Consider the following 21,122-nt stretch of genomic DNA (forward strand, 5'->3'; position numbering starts at 1 on the left):
GTTGGTTTAGACATAAGGCCTGGAAGGGTGTGATGATCTACGAGAACATACATTGATATTCCAATGAACTTTATTATTTTGTTGTCTATAGGTTATAATGGATGGACTCTTTTTGTTATTTTTTTTTTCTACATGTCGCAGCGGACCTGTTGCTGCGCCTGCGCTTGCCACCGCCACTCCGTATGTTGGTATTGTCCAGTATGACATCTATGGTACTATAAAAAAAAACAATCAAGTTTTCAAATCAACTTGGTACCGAAGTATCGATTCTTGTCACCTCTGTTGTGATAATTCAGAGTAAAAACACGTTGAACAGAACTAGAATACACATGCCCCAAACTGTTTTGCTTTGTATACCATTCTTATATTGACAATGCTTTTTGTAGATAAGCCAGGGAGTGATCCTTTTTTTATTTTATTGTATTGTTTTTGTGGGTCTGATAGGGAGTGATGAGGCACAGCATTCATGTAGCTATTATTCAACTTATTTTACTGAATCTTTTTTTTTTTTTCTTTGTGGCTTAAAGCAAATGGGACCACTGGCATGTACAGTTGTGTGAGTAGCATAGTACTGAATAGTACCGTTAGACTTTTCTTTTAGCCGCCATTATAGAAAATGCTGCCTAAAGCACTTTCGCGTTGGATTTAGCTATGAAACTGCACACAGCACTTCTCAAAACTGTCACAATGAAAGTTTAGAGAAGAGATGAAGAAAAGAGAAGATTGGATAGATATACAAGGCCGAATCATTGTAACAAACTGTACAAAATACCAACAAAAAACAAACTTTTGTGATCATGAAAAAGCTAATAGAAACAACGAAGTGTGGAGAAGCATTTCGAAAATGTGCAGAGATTTTTCCTTCCTGACACCGTGAACAAAGCTCCGTTAAAAAAGGTTTGAAAGCAACAACTGCAGTTACATGATCACAGTCACAATCCACTTAATCTTGCAAATAAGAATCAGCCATGGTGTATGCTGAAGTGTGCATATGGAGCACTGTAGTCAATCAATTACCAGGGCAACATGAACGATCAGATGTATGATACAATGTTCACAAATTATTGCATATGCTTTTAAAGCCTGCGAGGAGTGAATACATCTCTACTGAACAGTCGGTGGAGACTCTAATTGTAGCTGCCAAAACAGAGTAGGTACTTGTTCTCTTTCATGCTACACCCGACATAAACACGCATAGAGTGAGTGACAAATTGCATTCTCTCATCTCCATTTCCTGCTCATCAGCCTTTTGTGGCACCAACACTTGTGAAAGACATCAGTTATCTTAATGGGAGCTAAAAGCCCGGCTTTTTATTTTCAGTGCACACAGCTGCCTGTCAGATCTGGGTCAGACATTGTTTGTAAAAAAAGCATTTTATTTTTCTTTCCTAGAGTACCTGACAGGTAAAGTGTATACATTATAGCACAACAATGTACTCATCATGGCTCTCCTCGATTTCCTCTGGTTGTATTGAGCCTGTTGTTTGTTCGATAGACAACAAACACATGTATCCTTAAGCAACATTTCATGCAACAATCAAAATGAGGAAACCAGTCAGGGGTAATGTAACGGCTGTCTTGAGACCCGAACCTTTCCCCTCTAGTCACACTCTTAAAGTGAAGTGGATCAATATAGGGTTAAGGTTTAATCCCTGGAACACCCATCAATCAATACAGGAAGTCACCCATCTGAGCGCCTTTCCTAATTCCCAGTAACAGACACTGGGGCAGCCTTTCTCTCATGTTCTCTGCTCCTCCTCTCCATCCATGGCTGCACTTTGATAATCCATACAGCCACAGACTCAGCATCCGGTCTGTCAGGCGATCTTTGTCTATTGTCCTGATCCCTTATCTCCGGGCACAATATTGGGGCCTCCTTAAAGCACAAAGCGCCAACTTGTTTCCACTCACAACCCAAAATGTGAATTTTGACGCAGTGGAGATTACACTCTACCTATTTTACAGGTGTTTGTGTTTGTGTGTGTATGTGTTTGTGTGTGTGTGTGTGTGTGTGTGTGTGTGTGTGTGTGTGTGTGTGTGTGTGTGTTTGTGTTTATGTTTGTGTGTGTGTGTTGTCAGTAAAAGTCTGAGTAGTTGTTGGTGCTCATACACCGGTGCTGCAAGTGTTTTTGATGAACATAAGAAATTAGCTGTTGTGAAGGGCTATGCATAACTAACCCCTGATAATGTGTATTTTCAATTAAGTGAAAAACAACCCTCTGTCTTCCAATCCAACCCACAGCTTTGCGTTGATAGTGTCACACACACACACACACACACACACACACACACACACACACACACACACACACACACACACACACACACACACACACACACACACACACACACACACACACACACACACACACACACACACACACACACACACACTGTCTTTAAGCACTTTGATAAACACAATAGTTCATTGCAAGGTAATTGTCTCATTGTTTCAAATATGTAAATAGCGCAGGGTGCGATAGAAACATAGCTGTGTGTGAGTTATTAGCGCTGCTGGCAGTGTTGATGGGTACAAAAAGGTCAGTGAACATAATGTCCTGACATTTAGAACTTCGAGAGATAGGAAGATAATAATAAGGTTTTATAAAGACTCAAAATACAAAGGTTGTCCCTTTATACAAGAGCTCAATCATTGTCTTAGAATCTCCTTGTAATATGTCAATTTTAAGCCTAGTTTATGTTTTCAAGTCCTACTTTATTTTGATTTTAGCATGTCTTGACTGTCTGTCCTTTGGCTTGTGCTGGTTTACTTGTTATAGCCTTGTTGACAGACTTTCTATTTTCAAGTCTTCGCAACCTCTCGACTGCCTTGATCTAAAAATATGCAATACCGCTTTAAAACCAAAATTTTATGCATTTATTATGCAAAGTCTGCTTAGCGGTGGCTTAGGGGAATTAAATCATACAGTAGTTTTCTTTAATATCTGTTTTTGTCAGACTGCAGCACCCATTGAGCGGTGAATGGGTCAGTGTACTGTATTATTTATCCATCGAAAATAAGTGAAGGCTTTTTGTGAGCTGTTCATATTGATTTTTTTTTTTTTTTTTTTTTAAAAGAACCCTACAATAGGTCACAGTTCTGTATCAAACTAGAATACTACATATTCACTTACCTTCACACAGCATGCGACCACTTATTTTTCCAACATACTGGAACATTTAGAATTATTATTATTATTATTTTTTTTTTTACATAACACCAGATTAGCTCTTTTAAAAAGGAGCAGACTTCTCCTTCTCACTACTTATCACAAGAAGCAGGTTTTTAATTTCACCCATGGTTCCTTTCCTCTCTACTTTTTTTCCCCCCTCTGTATAATTTACTTTTTATAGGTTTCTACCATCTCTGGGCATCTCCTGCCGGCTAGCCAGGTGTCAGCTCCTCCTCTACTCCGCCCACACACACACACACACACACACACACACACACACACACACACACACACACACACACACACACACACACACACACACACACACACACACACACACACACACACACACACACACACACACACACACACACACGGGTAAATCACACAGCTCCCAGTACATTAACAGTTATTTTCTAGAGGGACACTCGTGGCTTCAGGGTCCAGGTGTCTCTGCGACTGCTGACCCATGTTATCAGCCAGCCTCAGCAACCAGGCCTCCTCAAAATTAATCTTGACGCCGTCACGCTGCTCCTCTTGCTCACACTGATGGCTCCCTTTCTGGGCGACAATCCCCTCTGGATCCGCTGCAGTCGGGACTCAGACACGCTCACCTGCATACCCCCAGTCCCCTGAGATGTGCCTATCAATTGAAAAGGGGAGATAGAGTGACCAGGATTACAGCCAGTGCTGCGTTAATTATAAGCTTTTTTAATGAAGGGGGGGTTATTGGCTGGGAGGCCAGGTGGAACAGCTGCACAAAACAAATCCGATTATCCAGGCATGGTTTGTTTCTCTTTCAAGCTCTCCATCTCTTTTTCTGTCTTTTGTGGAATAATTTCCCAGCTCCGCTTCAGGAAGCAGAGACATTTGTTTTTAGTGTCTGTTTCTGCTCCAAATCCTTTTTTGCTCTATTTTGCACATGCTGTCGCAGCTTCTCGAGGAGGTGTAGTTACTTTATTTTCGCTCAGGATGAACCACCTGAAATGTAACCAATTAAAACTCCCCATACAACACAAGCTATGCCCTTTCACCTACAGTAAAGCAGCTTAATCCCTTTCCATGTTTTTTTTTTTTCGGGAGACCTGTCTCATTCTTATCATTTGTTCACAGCAATAAATAGAATAAAGGCTGATTATTGTGCAGCTTTTGTTCTGCTATTATTCTGTGCTAATTTGACATTCTCTGAGATCCTTTTCCGTGTCTTTGATGAAATATTTATGGTGGGAAAAATATTCAGTGAGAATTATCTGGCTAACAACACAATGCTCTGTGGCTTTGTTTTAGGCATCGCATCAATTAGCGTCATTTTTCCTCTAAAGGCCTTTGATTTGCTTTGAACAGGGAAATGTGTGTGTGAGTAAATGGTGTATGAATATCTAGCCATGAAATTTAACACCTTTTATATGCCTAAAGAAGCTTTGATACATGAAGCTATTCTTCTACGTTAAACGTTTTGGTCTGTTAACATTAAAGTACATCAATTTATCTTTTAATGCGTGTCCGTCGCTGAATGACTGTGGATTTGTTTGATAAACATGAGACCAAGGTGCAATCAATCACACTGAGCTGTGATTCTTATTCTGTGTCAGAGGTTTCACTGTGAACAACATGTTGTTGGAGCCTATATATTAACACAGCTGTGGGCTTCAGCTTTGCCTGGTTTGATTGTTTCTTCCATCACATGTTTAGTACTTACCAAGAAATGTACTGCAGTGGAGATTAACTCAGAATTGGCCTGATGTGACTTGAATTAAAAATATACATAAGCATGCTGGGGTAAAGATTTATTCTCTGTAATAGTGTTTGATGTAACTAATTTGATTAAGACTTTCTGTAGCTTGTTTATGTTTAAACATCATGGCGCCTCATTTTTGCCATTTTGAAATTTACCCTGTCTGATCACATTTGCTTTGTAATTAATCATTATAGTTCAGCAATCTTCTATAGAAGTACGCATTCCTTGGCTGACTAATTCAGTGATTCAATTTTCAAGTCAACCCAAAGTTATTTTTTATAAGCATTCACAAACTGAGGAAAAAAAGGAATTCAAGATTAAAAAGGTCTGAAAAACAAAGTAAAACCAATTTTCCAATTTTATAAGAAAAAAAAAAAGAAAAAGATATGCAGCAGTAGATGGATGATATCGTTTAACTGATCTTTGTGTGGTTGAGGCAGGATGGGCATAGCTTACTTAAAATTCGTCCCTGCTGTTATCAATGCTGTGACCCAGTCATCTTGCTTAACTAGCCATACCACTGCACCTACAGCACATGGAGGCAGGGAGAAAGAGCCGTACTGTGTGCAATGCCACAGTGATAAACATGCAGCTGATTGAGTTCACAACCCCGGCTTCAGGAGCATCTGGTTGGGCTGCCAGACTGTCCGAGGTGCTGGTAGAGAAGAGATACCTCTCTCTTTCAGAAACTACCACATACAACATCTCAACTGTCTGGGAAAATTATTTTCAATTTCTAGAAAGCATTGCAAAATATACGGCTTGTTTTAGTGACGTGATTATTGGAAATGCCCAGCAGTTGAGTCTGCGGATACCGCCATGAAGAGTGGGGTTTTTCTCAAGACACATTTAGATAATATGAATGATAATTCATATTTGGATTGAAGTTTTGGCTCCAAATTATTTCTAAATTGCAGTAAAATGTAGGAGAAGGCAACTAGAAATCATTCAACAGATGGTAATGTGAAAGTTCAATATCCACCCACGTGAGCAGAAGATTACAACAACATTATTATTTTATAATCTAAGATATACTGTAACTGTCTTTCAGCAGAATATTTAGGTCTCAATCTCAGTAATAAAGTGAAAGTTGATATTCCCAGAGACTCCCAGAGTGAGGCACGAAGCAGAGGAAGAAATATCACTTTCACTTTGGTGCAGTGTTTAGTCTTTTTTTTTTTTGTAATAGTACAGCTTGTCATAATAGCATCTATTCAACATATAAATCTTTGCAATGTTATTATTTTGTCAGGTTGTTTTGTGCCATGCTGAAGATGTCTCTAACTTTGTAAACTCGGAAAGGTTTGATAAGAAGAAATACTGTATCTGGCAACCATAACACAAGTGCATTAAGACGGTGAAACACTGGCAGGCTAGACGCACCGCAGAGACGGGGTTTATGGCTAAAGGCACTCTCTGGATGTATATTAAAGAAAACCAATGCAAAAGCTGTGTCGTTGTGTGAAGATATAGCTGGGGGACTGGAGAATGTAGTGCCAAGCCGGGTGAGGTAACCAGCTCCTGAGGGGAGTTGAAAAGCATAAAGCAGGTTTAAGGTTGGAGGCGATTGTTGTTACAAGAGAGGATGGCAAACACTTCTGCCTGTAGGCTGAACTCACAGGCAGAAGGTGTTGAGTGGAGGAATCTGTAGAGGCTTCCCCATCCCAGTGTCAATTGGCAAAGGTAACTTGAGTTAATGTAACATATGGGGATAGCCCTGCACAAAAACTGCTTTACGTATTTTAAATAAAATAAATATCCTGATAATTCTTACTGAAATTACCTTTCATTTTTTTCAGTAGTGAAAACAAACAACACTTTTTAAAGCTTTGCAATACTTATAGATAGATAGATAGATAGATAGATAGATAGATAGATAGATAGATAGATAGATAGATAGATAGATAGATAGATAGATAGATAGATAGATAGATAGATAGATAGATAGATAGATAGATAGACAGACAGACAGACAGACAGACAGACAGACAGACAGACAGACAGACAGACAGACAGACAGACTCTATTGATCCTGCAAGGGGACATTTTTTCTTTACAGCAGCATGGAAGATATGGCAAAAGCAATACAAAATTACAGAATAAAAATGGAAGTAGTGAAGGTATAAATATAAAAGATGTAAAAATGCACAGAGTATACAAATAAAATTGAATATAAAATATAAAAATATAAAATTTCAATGAAATTAAAAACAGTACAATGGTGATGTAGGATGGATTTGGCCATTTGTAATTATTCTACAGTCTGATTGCAGTGGGAAGGCATGATGTCCTGTCTCGGTCATTGTTGAGACGTAGCAATAAATGACAAAAAAATGGCCGCAGAGGTCTTTTTAGACAAACAACTTATTACAACCCACAGCTATGTTTTTAATTAAAGTGTCTTCTAGCGTTCGTAAAACTTATGATAATCTGGTTTCCTAGATAAATGACGGGTTCAGATGATTCCTATATAATGTGAATTTTTCCTTGTCAGGAGGAGACGGGTTGGATGGACAGGAGGCTACTCGTGTCCAACCACAAGTCAGAATAGTTTTTTTTTTTAGATCACGTTAACTGTTGCCATGATTACAAAGATTGTATACTGTTAAGGAAGTAGTAACTTTGTCGTAGAACATGGTTGAAGTGATCATTATAACCCAGCCAATTGTCTTTCACTGACCTTAAACAAGTGTTTTATGTGCATAAACCTAACCAGGGTCACTAATTTTGGTCATTGAAAAACTCAGCAAACACAAAAAACAGTTGGATTAAGTTTTAGAAGACCATTAATGTCTGTATCAAATCTATAGCTCTTCTTCTAATTTTCAGTCCGGGTCAAAGTGATGGACTGACTGGCCAACAGACTGGGATTACCATCCCTAGAAGAACATTGTTAGCGTGGCAAAAAATTCCACTCCTCTTTAGAATTCCCACATTTATGTTAAGATACTTTAAGAATTATTTTTTAGTATCCACAGAAAAAAACAGAATAGTCTGACTTGAATTGCTCTGTATTTCATACACAAGGACAATTACTGCATTATGAACTAGATGTAGGAACAACAGGTAATAACAGTAAGCACCACATGCACCATGGCTGTAATAGGGGAAGTTGAGATTGAATAAAGATTAAATGAATTGTTTGTCCGTACCTGAAACTGAGATCGCAATTGATTTTGCTCCATCCACCAGGGCTACCTTTCCTCCGTCCTATTTGTTGGCTTTCATTTAGTTAGTTGCCAGCTGAAGGCGGAGAAGTGCAGCTGCAGAGACAAGCTCATTTGAGCCACAATGGAATGGCGAGGCAAAGCACTTAAAAACCCTGGGAAATAAGGTCGAGGTCAAAGGGATCTGTGGTTTTCAGGAGCATGACCAGGAAGGTCAATAAGGGAGTGGAGCTTAGAGCCGAGAAAGCAGTTGGAAGTGGATGGGAGACAAAGGCAGGATGTGTTAATACAATCAGAGTTTCCTCTGGATGAGCCTTCAGAAAAGCCTTGGCTAGAGAGTTGACAGGTAATCATTGAATGTCATACGAGAGCAAAAAACCCAAGCTTCTGCTCTTAGACTGAACTCTTGTCTTTGGTTTCACTGAATGAATGTGACACAAGGAATGACAAATCATTGTAAGCCTTGCAGTTTTATGTAAAATTCACAAACAACAACCAGCCCTCTGCCAATGTGATGTACAAGTGACATTGCCCTTCCCCTCTATAACTGCAGCAAGTCTATAACTGGGGAACATAATAATCCTATTTTATATGCGCAGAAAGTTTCTCTGGGATCTTTGTGCTAAGATGAAGTGTAGACTGAATAAAAGAGAACAGATGAGTGGATTATAAATCACAGAAAAGTCATTCCTCTGGACCAGTTTTTGCTGATAGTGTGTAAAATAAAAGGACAATGCCTTCAGGTTGTGCATCTTTATAAAACCTCCATGTGTTATTCAGTGCTTATTGTGGTTTATAGCTGGCTAGCTATCAACAGTACATCCTGTGAAAGAAATATAATCTCACGAATGTCACGGCATGGATTGTCAGATTTTACTCTGTAGCAGTCACATGTTTATATCAGTGCCTCTCTTTTTTTTCCTGTCTGTTTGTGTCCTCCTCAGACACCTTACAGTAGCTCACGCTGACTTGTGCCAACCCAAGACGGAACATCAGTGGGCGGGTGCTTGACAGAGCCAGCGCCAGGGAGATAATACCACTCAGTACTGCTGGAGGTGTGACACAGTCCCAGCCCCGTACACATTGATTCACACAGGATTAATCCACTGCATGATGCTTCAGGCGGAAGGCCCGGTGCTGCTGAGTTACCATCCCTGTCAAACTTAACATCTTCGGAGGCCTCCTCTGCCCTGCTCCTGTCTTCAGTGGAAGGACTTGTGAAAAGCCTCTGCTGCTGTAACTACCAGATCACCCAAAGGGATGACTGGCAGTCATCTTTTTCAGGTACAGTGTTTAATACAAATCAAGCAGCATCAGAAACAGTGGATTTATGTTTTCTTGCAGTTTGGATTGCAGCCAGAAATCAGGCTGCACAACACAAACTGCAAACTACAAACTGATTTTTTTTTATTTATTTTTTTTTTTTTTTTAAGGTACAAATGACTAACATCCAGTGCCAAAATAAAATAAAAAAAAAATAGGTTATCATACACAACATTTCTCCCTGTATGTAAAGTTATGAATGAAATGTCGAATTTTTTTTTAACACCCATCTGAAACCCTGACCTCCACCACTTACTTACTTTGTGCACTGCAACTGAGTGTTGACAGTGGACATAAGTTATGTTGAGCGGAGTCATCAGGACTGGACAGAAATCCTGACCCTTCTTCGTACAGTTATTTTCAGCTATTTTTCACTCAGCATTGCCCATTTGTTTTACAGTCATGGTGAAAAGTCAGAGGAAGCTAAACCTTCATTATGAATCTGCTCTGCCACCGAAACCGTGAAGTTGTCTTTGTTACAGCTCTGTCTAGAATCGTACAAATGGTGTCTACAGAATTCAGAAATAAAATGAAAATGGAGAATATTCCTCAATATACAGAAACTGACATATACAACTGTTAAAAACAAGCCTCTGATGAAAGGAGTACACAATTCGGTGTGGTGCTTTGCATTTATGATTCTCTCAGTGCTGTGATGGATGTTTTCGCCAATGAAAACACCTTCAAACATCAGACTGTTTGGATGAGGATGGATTTCTCTTTTTGTATTGCCAAACCCCATCAAAGACAATTACATGCACCACAACGTGGAGAAAAAAAACAACCACTTTCAGCTGCATTAACCTGAATACAGTACCTCGGATGCTGTACGCAAAGAAGAGCACAGGGATACAGGAAGGAATTTAAGCTGAAAATGTGAATGGAGAGCGAGGTGGCGAGCTACATAATTGTGTGGAAATCCAGGGAAGAAGGTGGCATCTCTGGTAAACAGACTGGGATCAAATGCCTTTGTTTCCAGTCCAGACAGAAAAGGGTGTTTGTCTTATTTAAAGACAGTCTGTAGGATCGCATGGTGATTGTTCAGAGCCTTGGCATACCAAATTAGCTCTTGCCATTCATTTGGAAACATCTAATCAAACATTAATTATTGTGACCACCTGCGATATGGAAGGCGTTGGAGTGTTGCTCATCTGTTCCCTTATGATAGCTGCAGGGTTTTTACTCTCTGAATCCAGTAAGCGGGCCCCAAACAAGGACCACAGGAGACAGAGAAGCAGATTGCATTCCATCAGATCACGGAGGATCTAATAGGATGCACACCAGTATCCGAGCCACGCTGCTGTTTGCCAGGTTTTCTGCGGCCACCGAGAGCCTGGCGTGATTCCTTTGACCCAGATATATAGCAGCTTAAGAGCTTTTTTTTTTTTTTTTTTTTTTTTTTTTTTTAAGATTTTCAGGATAGCTTGTATTCCTTCTCTACTAAGAGCCACACACACAGACTGGATGACCCCAAGCCTGAGCTGTATGATCTCAATTGCTGCTAAATCTTGCAAACATGTCAGACACAAGGGTATTCTGAAATTTCTGTCTTTGTGTACTTTGAAAAACCATACGGGCAATGCCTTGGGGGTCAAGCTTGTTTTCATGGCTTGTTTCTGTTCATGACCATGTTTTCCAGTCAGTTGTGGCATGTTCTGTCAGCCCATGGAGAGTGCGTGTGCTGCTTTTCCCATGAATAGTCAAATTTGACTGGCTTGAGGTGGGATGTAATAGAAGTGTAGTCAGGTATGGCTTCTGGAGCACTGCAGCCAAAAAGAAAGGCTGGTAATCAGCAACCTGAGGTGTCTAATTGGTGTATGGCTGTATAAGTGCCAGTCTGTTCGCTCATCCAAAGAGAATACATTTTCTGTCCGTCAAAAATCGGAGACGAAGGCTGCTTGGGTAAAAAAAAAATAAAAAAAATGCATACGGTCTGTTCAAAGCTGATGAGTTATTTGAGATAGAGACCGAAGGAGAGAACAGTTAACTCTATCACTACTCTTTGTGCTGACAGAACCACACACGGCAGATTGGTATTGAGGACAGATACAAACAAGTGTTATATGTTGAATTGCCAAACCCCAAATTTGTGTTTGTGCTGAGTTTAAACACCCCTCCAAAGACCAAAAAACACGTTTGACTATAGAATAACTCATCAAAGCAAGAGGAAAATTAGACAGACCATAAAAAAAACTCTGCTTCTGGCAGCCCACTTCTGGGCGACGAGCCATCTCCATCCTTGCATTTCTTTCTCATTAAACAAATTTGGCCCCCACCAAAACACAGCTAAGGCAGCAAAGTCAAAATCAAATTTCCCTGAATGAAATCAAGCAAAAATAATTCAGCCACCGATGCTTTCACTATCACACCATGTGTGACTAATCTTAAATCTCAAATGCCTGCCGCCTCTCAGTAGTTAATCTGCCATTAGATATTCTCTATGATAGTTAATTATCAGGACAAAATGTAGTAAAACCACTGTTGTTGTGCTCTGTAATGCTAAAATAAACATTAAATTAAAAACAGATTTTCATATTGCCACGATGCAGTTCATGGTCACTTTCAGTAGGTTTAAAAGAAATGCTAAAAATGGGAAAAAAATAAATAATTAAACAACACCATAGAATTGCTCCATCTCCTGGCAGTTAAATTTTGACTTTGAAATTAAATCAACTCCAAAATTGACTCTTAATAAATTCAATACTGGAAGTTTGGATCGCTGACACCAACTTATGAAAATGCATCAGAGTCTCTCAGTTTGCATAAACCTGTTAGCGTTTTCTCTTCTTTTATGTGCAACAACTCCCTCTTCGTCACAGTTTGTGTTAGTTTTAACCCACCTCATGTTACACTCAGTTTTACTTTTCAAATTCCTTGATTGCAAAATGACCACAAAAAAACTCTAGTTCTCTGTCGGATAATAAGTCAATAATAACAAATTCCCCCAATACCCAAGAGCTACAGTGCAGCAAAATCTGTTATTAGAAAATGAATCACTGTAACTTCATTCTCTAAAAGCATCAGGTGTTGCAGATTCAATTCCATATTCATTAATTTTGCTGTTGGAGCAACACAATTAGAGGTCTATTGAATCCAGGACTAATCCCAAGCACTCCTAGGACATGAATCACAGTAGCAGGAGATAGGAATAAATGAGCTGCAATAAAAAGGTACTAATACCCTGTATTACTCCAAGCTTAAAGTCTCCCCTTCCTTCAATACTTGTTTCTACTTCTACCTCGGGAGGCTGAAATACTCGAGCCTCTCTGACTAATTATTTTTGTTCTATGGAGAAGCAGGCATAGTATCACACTTGTATGCTGGATTTTATTTAAAAAAAAAAAAAAAAAAAAAAAAAAAATTAATAAAGTATGATTCATCCAACACTATAGCCCATGTGTGTAAGAGTCTGATACACTTTGGAGGAGACACTGAATATTATGCTTCTGGGCTGGAGGTTTCAATGGGACATTTTTTTTTATTTTTTACACAGCAGCTTCAGAGTGCCTGAGTGACATTCTCAACTCTGCCCATTTTTTCGAAGAGCTACACACAGTCCATGCTTCTGGTTTCTTGGGGGCAATTTCTCTGACCATATTTATGAGCGAGTTACTGATGAATTCCATTTTTCCCCTACAGGAGTAAGAGAGGAAGTAATGGGCTGGACTATGACTCTAAAAGATGACTTTGGGGTCATTGCCTGGACACGGCAAGCTGGGAACTATCTCAGCCTCTTCCTCCTCTTGTCTCTCTTCTCCATTCCGGTCCATTCAGACATCGTGTTTCCTACAGACCACCATTTCTCATGGAAAGCAGGTAAAACATTTAATAATTCACCTTTGTTAGATCTGCATTAATAAGTTCCCCATTTGACTATGTGAATGCTAATCATCCAGGTCAAATCACTTTGATCTGTGGTGCACTGGTAGGGAGATGTACAATTACAGTTAGTTGCTCTACTTTCAGGATCTATTTTCCTACCAACGAAACGTGAGGACTTAAAAGGACAAATCTCTTTGTTTAAACCTGCTAAGGGTCATAAAGAGGGATGTACTGCATGAGGATGCACACACACACACACACACACACACACACACACACACACACACACACACACACACACACACACACACACACACACACACACACACACACACACACACACACACACACACACACACACACACACACCAACCAGACACGCACACACGCACACACCAGACACCAGACAGTCATTACTACTGCTCATTACAGGAGAGAAATACTGTACAACTACATTCATTTTCAGGGCAAGCAGTTCTGTGGGGAGAGTAATCCTCGTCTCTGACTCACACGGGGAGCATAAACCTCGGGCTGCTTTTCGACATCACCAAGCCAGAAGGCCCGTACGCCTGGGTGGTTAGCATAATAATACTTTTTTTTTTCCCTGACTGACTATTCATCCACAGTCCCGAAATGACAAGCAGGGCCAGGACTGTCACAATAACAATGTATATGCTGCTTTGACATGACACAGTTGATGAGACATCGGTGCACACTAAATAATCATGTCCTGGTATGTTGAGCAGATTTATGGTCCCAGTTACATGTGGTGGATGTCTTTCAGTAGACAGCATGTTGCACACATGTATTGTTGTGTCAATGCGGAGTATAAATGTACCGTATAGATTTAGTGTTTTTAACACGTTACAAAAACCTATATTATTTCATGTGGATCCATCTTGTAGTTTGTTTGCGAACATTTTTTTGTATTTGTGAGTGAATCACCTTGGTATAACTGTGGAAAGCTGATGTGAGGCCTCACTCACTCGTAAAGATAATTTTGAGATAATCTTACGATTCCTCCTTTACTCACTGCACAAATTGAATTGAAAATGCATTTGCAAAGCAGCTTGTGGAGGAAAACTTGGCCTTCCCACACAAAAGCCCCACTTGCTGTGCGATTAGCACATTCATTTCTCACTCTGTGGTTGGGTAATGACACTGCCCAAGCGATAAAGAGATTGATTCATTTCACTTGAAAGAGCTTATGTTCAAAAGGGATGTTGCTGGTACACCGAGTGTGTGGGTAAGACACCCTTGCAGAGCCAAGATGGCTTACGAGTTGTTTCTTAACTGGAAAGGCAAATCAATTTGGAAACATGAAAGTAAGTGTCAAACCTAACACGCCTCAACTCTTAATACATAATATGTGTTTGACTGTAGAGAAACTGTAAAGCTGTCACCCTTGGTATCACAAAGCTTTGAAGAAGTAAAAATACAAACTTTAGTGGTACCATACAATGCAGTCACCTGTACAGTAACTTGTGTTTTTGCTGCGAGTACATATTTGGTATAGTTTGATTAAAATGGGCCACATAATGTTAGGTGTCTGTGCAGCAGCACCAGGCTTTATGTCCCAAATTATACATTCATGCTGTCAAATATTGATTTAACTTCCCCAGATCCACTCCTGACATTATGTATTTGAGCACCGACTGTAATTTGGCTGACGAGCAACCCTTTTAATTTTGGAATTGTCAACGCAGGGAAGATCTGCTCTGAATTTGCACAGCCACCCTATTGTGTGTCTGGTGTGTCTATCTAGGCCAACAGCATTGTGAGGGTAAGTCTTTTGTGTGAGCCAGCTCCCAGAGCTGTGGCTAAGCTGTGAGTCTCAGGCTCAAACGGGGAGCTGGAGCCATTTAAGCTTGACCTTCATCACTGTCTTGCTGAAACGCTGCGGCTAATGGGACTACTATTTAACTCTTTAGAGTGACTGTTCAAAGACATTCCCTTTCATAGATCCATACTTGCCCATTTTAACAGTGACTTATAAATGTACCACTAACAGGCAGCACACTGAAAAGCAGTTAGTGATAGGAGTTTGCACCAAGTCAGCCTCTAAGTGTTTTTGCTTTCCAATTAAAAGGAACAGTTTTCTGTTTATTTCTGTTATCATGTGTTCTGTGACGTAAGTGTTATATAGACACTATCTCAAGGTTTCTGTGCAAAAACCTTCACAACACACCAGTGCTGTCAACTGATACAGCTAATTGTAATTCTTATGTCTCTGTTGGTGGTTTGTTTAGTTTGATTATATTAAAACAGTTTTATGACTATATAGTAGTTTGCATATAACTAGTATATGTGTTGGGAAAATCATTTCATAATGTAGTGAAAGCTGGTATACTGTTAAAATTGTGTTTTTGAAATTCAAGGGGACACTGCTTGCTTCATAATTCTCATATCCAAAATAGCGCATTTAAATTGGATTTATTTTCACTTCCATGAGCATCTGCTTTAAACACCACACCATAGTCAGCCAGTGTCAGCTTTAGTCTACTAAAGTAAGTAAGATGTTCTCTCTCAGGTTTTCATTTGACATCTTTAAGGTGAGTGTAATTTTTCTGTAGACGGTCTTGAGAATGTTGGGATTCACCTCTCAGAAGTTATTTATATTTTTTCTACAGTTTAAGAAACAGGAAAAGAACTGCTTTCATGTGGGAGCTCATCCCAGATGGGGCTGTATGTTGTACATCAAAGCTTCTTTTTTTTTTTTCAAAAAAAACAAACAAAAAAACCCCACCTTTATTTAAGTTTTTATTTTTCATTTTTGACTGGGGAATCCAACTAGTTCAGGAAAGTGAGGTCTCTTTATCTCAAGGAAGAAAACTGTGATAACCCAAAATAATTTTAATAATGCACTTGAGACTGTGTACAGTAGCTCGCACTATGATTAAAATCATGTATTTGTATTTGTTTAGCGAGTGTATTTCTTTATTTACAGCCCATATTTCTTCCTGTTTTAGCTACAAAAAAAAAACATTATTATTATGTCGTCGCCTGAAGAATTGAATAATTAAGACCTTTACTGTTCATCTAAATTACGTGGGAACCTTCAGCTGTAAAATTCAGCTGAGGGGCAATGATTTTCAAAAGATTGGGAAATCAATAAAGGTTTTCCTTAATGAGAGGACTCAGCTCCTGCCAGATTATTCAAAGAGCTTATGGGACTGAAGCCCCAGGACCCAGCCTTGTACTATAAATCATTTTAAAATGAGTTCAACTTAAAAACATAAGTTTCCCCGCTGCCTTAAAAACTGCGACCTAACTGAACTTCAGCTGAGTTAGTTCCGAGCAGTCTTATTCGTTTTTATAATGTAAAACTAACAGAGTTAAGTTAACTGAACTTGGAGCAGCAAGTCCAATGAAGATTATGAGTCAGCAACTATTTAATCACAATACAGACAGCTTTTCTTTCTATTTCCATGAAGAAATACAGAACAGTGGCAGCTGTTGAAGTCATTTTGTTCCAGACATAGTACAAGTACTGTTTATATTAAATTGTAAATTCATTTAACTCATCATTGAAAGGCAAAAGACCTGAAGTAAGACAAAATCAAGTTTATAAGTTTGTTGTTGTTGAGACATAAAAAATGACTAAATTAAATTGTAGTTAACAAAACTACAAAACATATTTCATTTAATTAATGAAACAACATTAGTTGATTCCACTTCATTCCTGTATGGGTTAGAAATCCAAGGGCTTTGTATTCAAACTACAGTTACACCGTTCAATACAATTCAACAATATATCGGGTGTTTAACTGTAAGTAAAAAATAAACGAGCTTTGATACAGTCTGGCAACATTTACATTTCATTTCAAGGTCTGAGTTTATTTGCAATTTCACCACACTGTTGCACCATCAAAGCTGAAATCAAACATTGCTGCACTGAGCTTCTGTTGTTTCTAAAAAAAAAAAAAAAAGCTCAAAGGAGGCAGTGTGCAAAGATCAAGTCTTGGAGGATTTCACTTTTAACCAAACAGCACTGAATAATTTACAGAGGGCTTTTTTGATTCATGGGGACAAAGAAAGAAAGAAAAAAAAAATCACATGAGGAAAATGCATTTTGAAGGTGTTAACCTCACTAGATAAACTGTTCCAATTGGACAAGATGAAATTACACTCATTCTAGTGTTCTCTTGCAGGAAAAGCACACCACCCTGGTAGTTTTATAGTCAAATTTATAGCTTGTAAATAGTGTGTTTTATAAAGAGGACAGTAATTGTTACTCACAGGACTGCCAGCAGATGTGTCTCTTTGAAATGCGAGACTCTGAATGAAGCAACAAGGAATAACACAAACAATATATCATATATTTAGGTCTCATGTGGCCAATGCTGTTGGCTTAAAGACCCGTCAGAGAGATGATAAGCTGTAAATGAGAAATGACATGTTCAAAAGAAAACGAGTTATTGTATAAAATCTGCGAATTTGTTTACATGCCCCACCGTAACCTGATTACTTACATAAGATGAATTCAAACTGAGGGTGGCTTATCGAAACAGAGCAAAACCCCCACTGTATGCATGAATCTGAACGTTGCAAAGAGCCGTCGGTTCAACCGAGAACACACACTTATTTAGACTTATATATGTTTAATGTTTTAGTCTGACATTGGATTCCAAAAATATCAGAACAGCCATGATGGATGTTCTTTTTTCCATCTCGCTACACTAGTGTGCAGGTGATAGATTTCCTATGAAGTTTGTCATGTAAATTAGCCACCAAGGATCTTATAAACTGGCCTACAGATGTGTTTTTTTCTTGGGTTTGGTCTTCTATCCACACTAAGGAGCCATTTCTCATTACTTAAAAATTGAAAATGCCAAACTCACGGTGGACATTAAAAAACATACTACAGACTGACTACAAACAAAGGCCACATGCTAACAAAAACAACATGGTGCTTAATTAAACCTCAAATAACTGTTCGAGGCAAAGACTGGACAGAACCTATCGTCAGAACCTTAGACAACTTCAGAACGTAGCCGGGAGGGAGGGGGAGAGACATTCAAAGAGACGGACAGACAGAGTTCATTAAGCTACAGCTCTGTCTGAAGGAATATTACAAACACAAATATTACAGAAACTCAACACTTATAACGACAGGCCTTTTTCTACCTAATTTGTGATTGCCTGTAAGAATCATTTTGAGAGGCTGCTGGACTCAAAGCTTTGGCAGGAGGGAACTGTTGTAGTCGACACAACACGGACCAGTTGTTAGACAGTCTGACATGATTGCACATAGGCGCACAAAACAACACAAGCAAAACAACTCATGAAAGCAGCCCGTTTGCCATAATGCATAAATATTATGTTACTCGCATTATTGACAGAAGATCAGCTGCACTGACCAGAGCAGAAGGGGTGGTGGTAATTAGATGTTATTTATTTCTCATATAATTCATTGCCGCATTAGTAATGCTGATGTTGTTTATTCGAAAATGTGATGCTGAAGGAGGTCAGGTCTCTTTTGAGAGAGAACCCCCCCATCCAATCCCCCACCCATGCTCCCAGCAATTCAAACAGTAACATTGTAATCCACCAACAGTCGAGCCTGCTGAAGCTGTCCCTATGCTCCCTGAGTCAAGTAACTTCATAACATAATAACTCTATACAATTTTTTGAAAGTTAAAGAGCTGCTTTAAAATGTTATGTTATGCTAAAACATACAATTTATTCTACTACCATTAAATTATAAGTATTATATATTGTAATGTGCATAAACCTTTTGGTTTGGTTGATTTGTTAATTTATGCTATCGAGTTTCACCTAATTCAATTCAATTCAATTAAATTGTATTTATACAGCGCCAAATCACAACAAAGCTTATTTCATGGCGCTTAACACTTTAAAGTCATTACAGCAGAACGTATTACTTAGAACAGCATTATACAGAGAAACCAACAATTCAACATTGTGTATGTATTGAAATAACAGTCTCCATTTGTTTTCTTCAAACTACGAAACTGACGAGTCTTTGAAGAGTCCTAACTCTAAAACTGCAACGCAGGTCATTATGTTTCATAAAGGGGACCTGTTGTGCTTTTCTGTATTTTCTGACATCATTTTCTGACATCCGACTTAATAGTAATTTGGACATTAATTTCCTATCGAGCTGAAGTCAGCTGCTATGGATGGATTTGAGAAGTTTCCATTTCTACTCAAGAGCAAGAAATAATACTTAGTTGATTTACAGTGTCCGTTCGGTATCCCCACACTGGTAAAAGCATGTGGGAGGGGTCACACGCCTTGGGGGCCTTCTCTCGGCAGGTTTCCTGTAAGTTGGCTGATTACAAACCAAGGAGGGTGGCCTTAAATGGAGAGGAGCTAAAGTGGCTGTGTATAGGGCCAGTATAAGAGAAATAAGGATTCTTTTAATCTGTGACTCATGAAAAGATAATTTGTTGAAGTCCCAGAATATTAAAGAAAAAAGTAAAATGAGCATAAAAAGGCCTCTTAAACAAATGAATGACTTGAGTTAACTCTCAGCACAATTTTAAGTAAAAAAAGTTAAGTGAACTCATGTTTCTAAATTTTCAAAATTAAAAACGAACGTTTTAACAAGCGTTTAAACTGTAATATGTACAGGAAGTTCATGACAAAAGATGAGTTGATTCCACTAAATTCCTGCATGATGTCTCAGTGTCGACACAGATCCTCCTCTTTCATTCAGCTGTTTCATCTGACTTCATCCTCTGTAAAGCCACATATCCAGACAGCTTAATCCTGGAAATGTGCAAGTAGTAACCTTTGATTCAGTGACTGCCAATCCTGCCGCTGTCGTCTTTTTACTGATAAACTGGACTAATCCACTCTATGATAGCATCAAACTGAGACATTTTCAACTGGAAGTTTTATCTCCACATTTGCAAGCATTGTGGGAATAGTTTTTTTTTCTTCTTTTCCGCAAGTTTTGAAAGAATTTAAGTCAAGTTCCACTTTCCCCTGGAAACTATTGCTTGCTGGCTTCTTTGCAGTAACTATTATGTGCTTTTTTTTTGTTTGTTGTTGTTGAGGAACAGCAAGTAGTTAGTAATAAATACGTATCAATATCGTATGAATTTCTTGTTTTTTTTGTGTTTGCTTGCTCATATCTCAGTTACTAAATCAGAAATGATCCTTTTCTACCCATAATTACTTATTTAATCATTCAGCTTTAAATGTTTCAGCAAGCCTCCAACTTTTATTTTCTCACTCTGCTGGTAAGTCGGCAGAGTAGACAAATAACGCATTGTATTTGTTTTTTGAATATTAATTCTCTGGTGACAAATCTTGCCTTTAGCTAAGAGCTTAAATTATAGTGTTGTGATATAGAGACTAAGCACAGTCTCTCTAGAAATTACCTCTAGCCCACAATAGTTTCTCAGATCCAGCTAGAACACTTAGGATTTTTGCGAGATATTGCTTCTGTTTATGGTTTTGCATTCATCATTCAGTCAGATATTGTCGGTCACAAACATTCTGAAGGCAAGATACAAAATTTGTTGGCGATGGCAGGTTTTCTAAAATAATATATGCCATTTCAGAAAATACACTCTCAAAACTCACTCATTTATTTTAATGCAATCATAACTAAGATTACTGCCAGGTGATTTGTCGTCTGGGCTCTGGTGTTGTCAGCAGTTTGACAACAGCTGTGGATCTCTGTCAGAGTGGGATTTCTCCTGCTGCAAATAGAGAGCTTCAAAAGTAAATAAGCAATGATTCACGCAAATCAGAAAACTGCTTGTGCTGCACTGCTGTGAAACATCTCCACTCAGTCACGTTACAGTCATGGGGCAAACATTTAACAACGTCACAAAGAAAAATCATGCAACAATTTTACCCTCTCGATCAGCAGAGTAATACTAACTGTAAGTTCCATTATCTGTATTATGTAATGGCTATAAC

At 38.8% G+C, this 21,122-nt stretch overlaps 1 protein-coding gene across 1 annotated transcript in view; it reads left to right on the top strand.

The window, feature by feature from the left end:
- The window catches only part of thsd7ba (thrombospondin, type I, domain containing 7Ba), a 164,999-nt gene that overhangs the window by 27,129 nt on the left and 116,748 nt on the right, over positions 1–21,122 (top strand). The window contains exons 2-3 of the mRNA XM_069698655.1: positions 9,023–9,362; positions 13,041–13,217. Coding sequence (XP_069554756.1) covers positions 13,058–13,217 — 160 coding nt within the window. The 5' untranslated portion in view covers positions 9,023–9,362; positions 13,041–13,057. The remainder of the gene's footprint in view (positions 1–9,022; positions 9,363–13,040; positions 13,218–21,122) is intronic.

Source organism: Brachyistius frenatus, unplaced genomic scaffold (assembly GCF_029030835.1).
Source record: "Brachyistius frenatus isolate BFR_SWC_R1_liver_20210118 unplaced genomic scaffold, ASM2903083v1 Contig_27, whole genome shotgun sequence".
Taxonomy (NCBI): domain Eukaryota; kingdom Metazoa; phylum Chordata; class Actinopteri; family Embiotocidae; genus Brachyistius; species Brachyistius frenatus.